Source organism: Galeopterus variegatus, unplaced genomic scaffold (genome assembly GCF_000696425.1).
Source record: "Galeopterus variegatus unplaced genomic scaffold, G_variegatus-3.0.2 Scaffold2835, whole genome shotgun sequence".
Classification (NCBI taxonomy): Eukaryota; Metazoa; Chordata; class Mammalia; order Dermoptera; family Cynocephalidae; genus Galeopterus; species Galeopterus variegatus.
The window spans coordinates 137456-145828 of NW_007728946.1; the positions used below are offsets into that span (position 1 = coordinate 137456).

At 52.3% G+C, this 8373-nt stretch overlaps 1 protein-coding gene across 1 annotated transcript; it reads right to left on the reverse strand.

The window, feature by feature from the left end:
• Positions 1–1295: 1295 nt before the first annotated feature.
• GDF11 (growth differentiation factor 11) lies at positions 1296–8370 on the reverse strand (the record flags this gene model as incomplete). Its single annotated transcript, XM_008583146.1, has 3 exons — positions 1296–2797; positions 3338–3735; positions 8052–8370. Coding segments are annotated over 3 exons (1098 nt in total), but the record flags the coding sequence as incomplete, so codon positions are not given.
• Between the last annotated feature and the right edge of the window lie 3 nt (positions 8371–8373).

Below are 8373 nucleotides of genomic sequence, written 5' to 3' on the forward strand. Positions count from 1 at the left end.
CTCTAGATTCTCTAGAGGGAAGTTACCTGATGCCTATTGCCCAACCCCCACCCTGTGCCAAGATCAAGAGGCATTTGACCTTGGAGGGAGGCATTCTTCTGTTCTTCACTTCTCTGTTCATCTACTTCCACCAAAGAAATGTGAATGGTGTTGATGGTCAGGTGTGTCTTGTTCTCCAAGATTGGGGTAGAAGGAAGGATGAAGAACAAGGCAAGAGAGGAGAGGCTTGGGGTTAGCATAGCTGGTATATGGGAGAAAGCAAGTCCCTGCCCATTCCTCTACTGAAATATTTTATCTCACTTTCTCACCATGAGAATATGAATAAGATGTTAAGCTCACCAACATCACCTTCCCAAGGGTGGTCACATACCTTTGCCCCTTGCAGCGTCTGGGCCAAGTGGGAGAGTCATGTTCTTGGAAAGAACAAGCCTTCCAGATCTGTTGTCCAGCTCGGGCTTTACTCTAGTTCAGTACTGCTTGTATCAGACCCGTAACTGCTGGCTGTTACGCTGATCATTTTGCTGAAGTTCTATCCCCCTCCTCTCCTGATATCCTCTAGTCTCTTGGGTGGAGCCAAGAGGTCTGGTGGTGAGGTATGGATAGGGTGTAGATCTGGAAATTCTCAACTCCTTGACTTCAGGCACTGTCCAGCTGGGAGGCAGAGGGGAACTTGTTTTCTGAAGCCTGTGACTTCTCTAAGCCTCACATCTCTTCACCACTACTCTGGTGCCCTGGTTATCTGTCCCACAGCGAGAGGTATTTTATGTCCATAAAGTGCCCGTGGTAAGTGCTCAGAATTCGTCTCTTGGCTGTGGCTTGTGCTGCTATTTCTCTTTCCATCGAGGGGAAGAAACTGAGGCACAGTGAGTCCAGAGGAGGTTGGATCAGGATTGTGGGAGGAATGAATGGGCCCAGCTAGTGACGTGACATGGCAGCCAGTCTCTGCCTACTTCCTAGCCTTCCAAACCAGGGAGTCTCCATCCTTCCCATCCTCTGCTCTAACTGGCCTTGTCAGATGTTTTTCCCCACTGTATTATCCCCTCCCTGCTGCCAGGTACTGCTAGATTCCAAAAATAAAAGATAAAAATAATTATAGACACTCTGCTCCCTTGTTCTCCCCCCTTCCACCCTGAGCTTTGGGTTTGAGGAACTAAAATGTCCCCCTTCCAGAATCCCTTCCACCTTGGTCTGCTGGCTCTATTCCCTAGCCCAGAGCAGTGATTTGGATTCAAGTGCCCTGTAACCTTAAGCCTCACTACTCCTTTCTTGACCCATTCTAACCTCTCCCAGACTCTGGGGGACTCTGGGATCTCTATATTCTTTTTTTTAATTGACCTGAAGATAGAGGTTGGGAGCAGGGGCATTCCACAGGCTCTTTGGTCTTTCTCTTGGCTGAGGGAATTTGGGCATAAGCAGGCTGCACCCTCTGGTTATTTAACTCAATACCATGAGGGTGGACCTGAGGATTAATTTAGTGGCTTTCATTATATAGATCCTGGATGTTGAGGGCTTCACCCTCCCAACCCTCTCCCCCCCCAGCTCTTAAGCCCTGACCTCACTGTTTCCATGACCACTGGCTTCAGTTCAACCCATTTGGCTCAGGAAGGTTGAGTTAGGATGATTATGGGTTAGAAACTTCCATGTGTCAGCCCTCTTGCCCTTTACTCTCATTCCCAGCCCTGGAGACTTTATACAAGTGCTTAAGTGGGTGGGTATTGGGGGAGAGCAGGGTTTGGAGAATAAGGGACAAACAGGGCACAGTGGGCAGGGGCCCTCCTATTCCAGTAAAGCCAAATACCAAAAGAAAAGTCACAATAAATAAATAAATAAAATTCCTCAAATCCTTCCTTCTGGCCTTGCCCTTGCTTCCCTTCCCCTGGCCATTGTTGGAGGAAGAGAAGGAAGAAGCTAAGGATTTTTCTTTTTTCTCTCCTACTGAGTAGTCAGGGGATCACCCCAAACTACACAAGCCTGTCACCTTGCCAGTGGAAGAAAGGAGGCTTGGTGTGGGGCTTTCATTTATTACTCCAAGCCAGTCTCTTTCTCTGTGTTTGTCTCTGCCTAATCTGTCTCTTCTGCTTCTCTACCCTTTTCCTTCTAACTGCTGCTCTTTTTGTTCCTCTGTCTCTATCCCTCTGTCTCTTCCTCTGTCTCTACACCTCTCTGTCTTCTTGCCAAACCTTCTCACCTACAAACCTCAAACACTCCCCACCCTGACCGTGCCCCTTTCCCCCAAACCCCTCACTCCTCAATCCCAACCTGCCTCCCTCTGTTGTATTGCACACTGCTTGGTCAGGGAACAAGGTGTGATGTTCATGGGAAGAGGTGGAGGGAGCTCTAGGGCTTGGGGGGATGGGGGTCAGGGCTGGGGGTCTTGGATTAGGGCCTGTGGGGGAGGCATCCTCTGTCCCCCACCTTAGGAGCAGCCACAGCGGTCCACCACCATGCCAGGAATCTTGCCGTAGATAATCTGCTGTTTGTCATTGAAGTAGAGCATGTTGATTGGGGACATCTTGGTGGGCGTACAGCAAGGCCCAGCAGAGCCTCTTGGGTTGGCCTGTTGCACCAAGTGGGTGTGCGGATACTTTTGCATGAACATGTACTCGCACTGGCCGGAGCAGTAGTTGGCCTTATAGCGCTTAGGTGCGATGATCCAGTCCCAGCCAAAAGCCTCAAAGTCTACTGTGAGGGGGTATCGGCAGCAACGTGACTCGCTTGAGTGCTCATCGCAGTCCAGACCCAGGTTCCGCCGAGACCGTTTTGTGTTCTCTAGGACTCGGAGCTCCATGAAAGGATGCTGAGGATCAGGGAGAGAGAAAAGAGATGTGAGACAGCCCTGAACAATTCCTCTTCCCTATTCCTTTCCCACCTGCCTCTCAACAGGGGCATCAGAACAAAGACCACTGACTTTAAGCTTTTCCACTGCTCCCACCCCCAGACCTTATCTTATACCCAGTTTTCTTGTCAGCTAGCCCATCTCTCCTTCAACTCCCCAAATTCTTCCTGTCCTTGAAACCTGACCCTCATCAGCTAATTGGCCTAGGGCCTCATTAACAGCCAGTTTCTTTGTTCCCACGGATCTCCTGTTAACTGGCACCTTCACCCCAAATCCAGTTTTCAGCTGTTCTGGCTTGGATCTCTGAAAAGTGATAGTTGCCACCTCACTCCCCACCCCCCACCAACTCCTCCTGTAGAACCAACTCCTGGCCCCAGAGAGAAAACGCTGGTCCCCAACCTTCTTCACATTCCTGGTCTAGCTTTTCCAACATCCCCACCTCCTCAGGGCCACATATCCTCAGGCCCACATATCCACCACCATGTCAGGCCCCCTGCTCACCAGCCCCTCAGCTCCTGGCCCTAGGGAGGTGACAGCCAGGTCTGTGCCACTGGGATCAAAGGCGTTGATCTCGATGCCCCAGTTGCTCTGTGGCTGGCGGAACCAGCTGTGTAGCACTTGCTTGAAGTCAATGCTCTGCCAGTGGCCAGAGCGTGAGTGCAGCTCAATCTTGAGTGAGCGGATACGGATGTGACGCCGGCCTCCGCCCCCTCCCCCTGTGGTCCCTTCTCCAGTTAGGGGTTTCAGTCGCAAGATCTGCAGGTAGACCGTGGCTGGGCGGGGCACAGGCCGTAGGTACACCCACAGCTGGGCCTTCAGTACCTTTGTGAACATCACCTTGGGGCTGAAGTGGAAATGACAGCAGAGAGGGCTGCCATCTGTCTGTACTGCAGGGTCCGCTGATAAGAGAAAAGGGGGCACAGCATCAGCAGAGTGTTCATGGAGGGGATCAGCAGCCTTGGGTGGAATTGGTAATCTGGACTCTGCTTTCATTCCAGCTCCTTCCAGTTCTGCTTCCTAATTTATTAAATCATGTCTCCAGTGGACAGGAATATCTATTCTCACTCTAGATAGGAAGAATCAGGAATGAGCTTCCAGAACCATGTAAGTATGATCAGGTAGTCCAGGCCTTTATGTATCATTCCCAGATCTGCATAATCATGGAGGGCTTCCTCAACATCTGTTGTCTCCCATTAGCACTCCCCAACCTACTCTCCAGGAGAAGGGGGAATCTGCAATAAGATGGAGAGGAAAGTGCCTAATGATCTTCATATATTCAGGTCATGATACACAAAGTCCTCCTTTTTTTCTTGATTTTTCTGAGGTCCCACGGCTCTGGTAGTCCTCCCAGTTACCCTACTGGCTGGAGCTTCAGTGATGGTGCAATGGAGTAGGGTTTGGAGAGGTACAATTCAGAGATTAAGAGAGTAGCTGGGGTAGGGAAACTACTGGTGATGGGGGAGTGACAAGCAACAACCCAAATGGCATAGTATGCTTAATTTTCATGTAGGAATTGTCTGTTTTCTTTGCTTTTTGTGGGGTGGCTGGCTGGCAGGTAAGGGGAACTGAACCTTTGACCTTGGTGTTACAAGGCTGTGCTCTAACCAACTGAGCTAGCCTGCCAGTCCTTAGGAATTGTCTATTTTCTTACCATTAGGTACTTATCTCCATGATGGTGGACACTGTCTGTTGATACTATGTATATTTTGCTCATCATTGTAGCTTTAGTGCCTCCCATAGTACCAGGCAGTTTTCAATAAATACATGCTGAATGAACTCCCTAAACTCCCAATCTTAAAATATACAGGCAAGTGCCTGAAAGTTCTTCCTGGCATCTAAACTCTGTTCTTTGGCTACAACTGAAGTGGGTTTAATCACTGCCTAATTCCTTGTTAACTACTATCAGACCTTACCCACTAATCTTCTCAGTGTGATACAGATAATAATTCTTGCTTCACTGGAGTGCTGAGCATTAAATAAAGAATGTGAAATAATAGTAACTTCTCAATAAATGTTGGTTTGCTAGTTTTCTAATCTGTAAACCTACCCCCCTACCTAAGCTGACCCAGGGTTTTGAAGTGAGAGACTGGGCAACAAGGGCCCTGTCCCTCTAAGTCCTTGGTTCCTTCAGACAGCCGTTCCCCATCTCCACCCCAGGTTATCACCATACACTTCTCCCCTAGTGGATATGGGAATAGTCAGTGCTACAAGGGGACAGGACATAAGGAGAAAGAAAAGGGACAGGGGAAGAGATGGGAGAGACTAGAGATGGTGAGAGAGATAAGAATAGAGAAGACTTAGGGATGAAGGCAGGTTAGAGGAGACAGAGAAATGGAGGCTAGAGTAGGAGGAGAGGGGAAGATCATGGTAAGAGGAGAAGAAATAAGTTTGGGAGTTGGAAAACATGGGGGTGGGGGGCAGAGGGACATAGCAAGGAGTGGGTGGGGGGTTAGGAAGATAAAGGTGGGAGGGAGCTAAACCTAGTGGGGTAAAGAAGGGAAAGAATAGAAAAGGTACAGAGGGAGGAACAAAGGAGAAGCAGGTAGAAACACAGAGGGAAACCAGGCTTGAGAGAGGCTCCAACGCACACATAAGCTCAGCTTCGGTGGGGAGGGGAAGGAGCCACATCTGTGTTGGATTGATCAGGTTGGTGGTAGGCAGCAGGTCAGGTTTAGTAGGCTGCGCTGATGGGGGAGAGAGGTCATTGCACTATTTTCAGCAAAAGCCCAACCCCCCTCCCTGCGCACCACCTCTTCTCCCTCCCCCGCAACCCCAACACACACTCTTCCAACCCAGGCTGGAAAGCCTAGGGGCAGGAGGTTGGGCTGAGAGGGCAGGGGCCTCTTGGTATGGGGAGGAGAGAGAAACTGAGGGGCTGGGCTTGGCTCCCAGAAGGGCAGGGGGCTGGGTTCCCAGGATGAAGGCTGGAGTGGGAGTGCCTGAGAGGGTAGAGGGAACTAGGGCAGGCATAGCAGCCTAGGAGAGGTGGGGGCTGGGGTCCAGGGTTGAAGCTGGGGGAGGGGAAGAAGGGGGAGGGGAGAGGAGGCCATCTCTGCTGACAAACACCTCCCCCGATTAGCAGAGCACAAGTCTCTTATTAAAGCGGGTCCCTGGGGATTAGACTATAAAAGTCTCTTTTTCCTTTTCCCCTCTCTCCCTCTCCTCCCCTCCGCTCCCCCTCCCTGTCTTAAAAGCTCAGCTAGGCTCTTAAAGGGGACGTACAATACCTGGCCAAAGACCCAGTTACCTAGTTATACAAGTCCTAGGGTGGCATGGTAGCAGAAGCTGGGGTGGGACTCCAGCTGCTGGTGTCCTTCCCTCACCCCCAGGCCTAACCTGCACTGCCCATTCCATGCATGCAGGGTCCGTTCACTTCCTGCTTCCCCATTAACCAGAGCTAACTCTGTCTGTTGGTTAAGGGATGCTAGGGATAGTGAGGGGCTAAGGGGCAAGGGGAGGTCTACAGCCCCATCACCCATCCTGGAAATCCTCACACACACTACACCACATAGACCAGAGTCTCTTTTCCTTCTGTACCTTCATCTTCCAGCAAACTCTTGGTTGAATTCTTCTACAACTCTCTGTTTCCTAGAATCCCCACCCCCACCTGCACCCTCAATCTCAGACTGCCCTTCGCTTCCATAAGTAGCCTTAAGAACAGAAAAGGGAGACTGAAGAATCCAAGACCAGATCCCCATGCCTTCAACCTCCGCCTATCTGCCAGCTGCCAGTTAGTTTCCTGGTTTCTTTGAGTTTTTTTTACAGCCCTGACCAAGTACTATGAAGTTGACGTCTGCAGAAATACGAATGGCAGTATGAGGCAGTCAGCCTCCCAGATGCACACCTGGGTTCCTGTGCCTTTTCCATGGAGGTGGGCCACTAGGACTCCCCCCAGCCTCCAGCTTTTTACGACCCATCTGCCAATAAACCAGTCTCCCCCCTCTTCTGTTCAGAGCCATAAAACTAAACAGTGTGTGTAGGGGGGAGAACTTGCCAAACCACTAGGGAATAAGAGAGGGCCTGGTTCCCTGGAGTTAAGAGGAGGGGAGACCTCAGTGGGGGAGGGGAAGGAGTCACTTGACCCTAGGGAGAGCTGGGGGGTGGAAGGAGCGGGGGAGATATAGTATTGGCCTGGATTTTCCAGGCCATAAAATTTCAAAGCAGCCCATGTTTATTAACATGTTCATCTTCCGTTTGGCCAGGGGCTTGAATGCCTGGGTCCCCCCACTCCTCCCCTCCCCATCTATTTCTTTCTCTTTTTCCTTAGGTCTATCTCTTTCCTTAAGTCCAGCTGCGGGTAGGGGCGGGTGAATAAGGGATGGAACACTAGGGTTTGAGTAGCCAAATGGGTCTCCTTAGCCCCCAGCGCAGTGATGTTGAGTTGTCTGAGCTCAGTCAGTACCAAGAAGGCAAAGCTTTTCCGGCCCCTCGGGATATGCGGTGTGAGACGAGGCTCAGGATGGAAAGAGTGCCAGCTGGGCTGCCAGGAGGGTTACAGGGCTCTGGGATCCTATTCCTGGGAGAGGAAGAGGAGCACTCACTCCATTCTCTGCAGCCCGGTGGGCGCGTTGCGGAGCACGGAGTGAGGAATTGGTGCCAGAACGGTTGGGAGGCAGAGAGCACTGCAGCCCAGCTGGTACTGCGGGGGTCCCGCAGCCTCCCGATTCTGTTCTCCAGTTTACCCACCACAGTCCTTCAGCATAGAGTCGCTGCCCTGTCCCCTCTGCTGTGGGCCCCAGCTTCCCCTGACTCCTTCAACACCGATCTTTTTCTCACGCCGGGGGTGGGAGGCAGTATCTCGAAATCCACCCCCGGCTAGAGGCAGCATCTCGAAATCTGCCCTGTTTGTCGCCCCACTCCAGAAACGGGGCGTGTACACAACTCCGCAGCCCATCTCCAGCACTCGGAAAACTTCTATAGAGTAGCCCCCGCTCCCCAATCAGTCAAGTTTTTGCAGAAAAGGCTTCCGGGCCAGGGCAGCTACGAGCGCCCCGTTTGGGAGCAAAAGGAGCCCTTCCCGGAGCCGGAGCCAGCACCCCACCGTTCTAGCACTCGGAAAACTTCTATAGAGTAGCCCCCGCTCCCCAATCAGTCAAGTTTTTGCAGAAAAGGCTTCCGGGCCAGGGCAGCTAGGAGCGCCCCGTTTGGGAGCAAAAGGAGCCCTTCCCGGAGCCGGAGCCAGCACCCCACCGTTCACGACCCGCAAACCACTTACTCTCCTGGGCCATGCTAATGACGGTCTCTGTGGTGGCGTGGTACTCGTCCTCCTCCAGGAAGTCCTCGGGCTGCAGCGCGTCGCCCTGGAAGTCGTGCAGGTCCAGGATCTGCTGCAGCGGCGGCGCCTTGGGCAGCAGTTGCTTCACCACCTCGCGGCTGATGTTGGGCGCCTCCTTGAGCCGCAGTTTGCTCAGGATTTGCGACTTGATGCTCTCCAGGCGCAGCTCGCGGCTGTGCTGCCGCCACACGCACACGGGGCAGCCGTCCGGCTCGGGCGCCACGGACGGGGCCGGCCGGCTGGAGCGCTCCCCGCCAGCCCA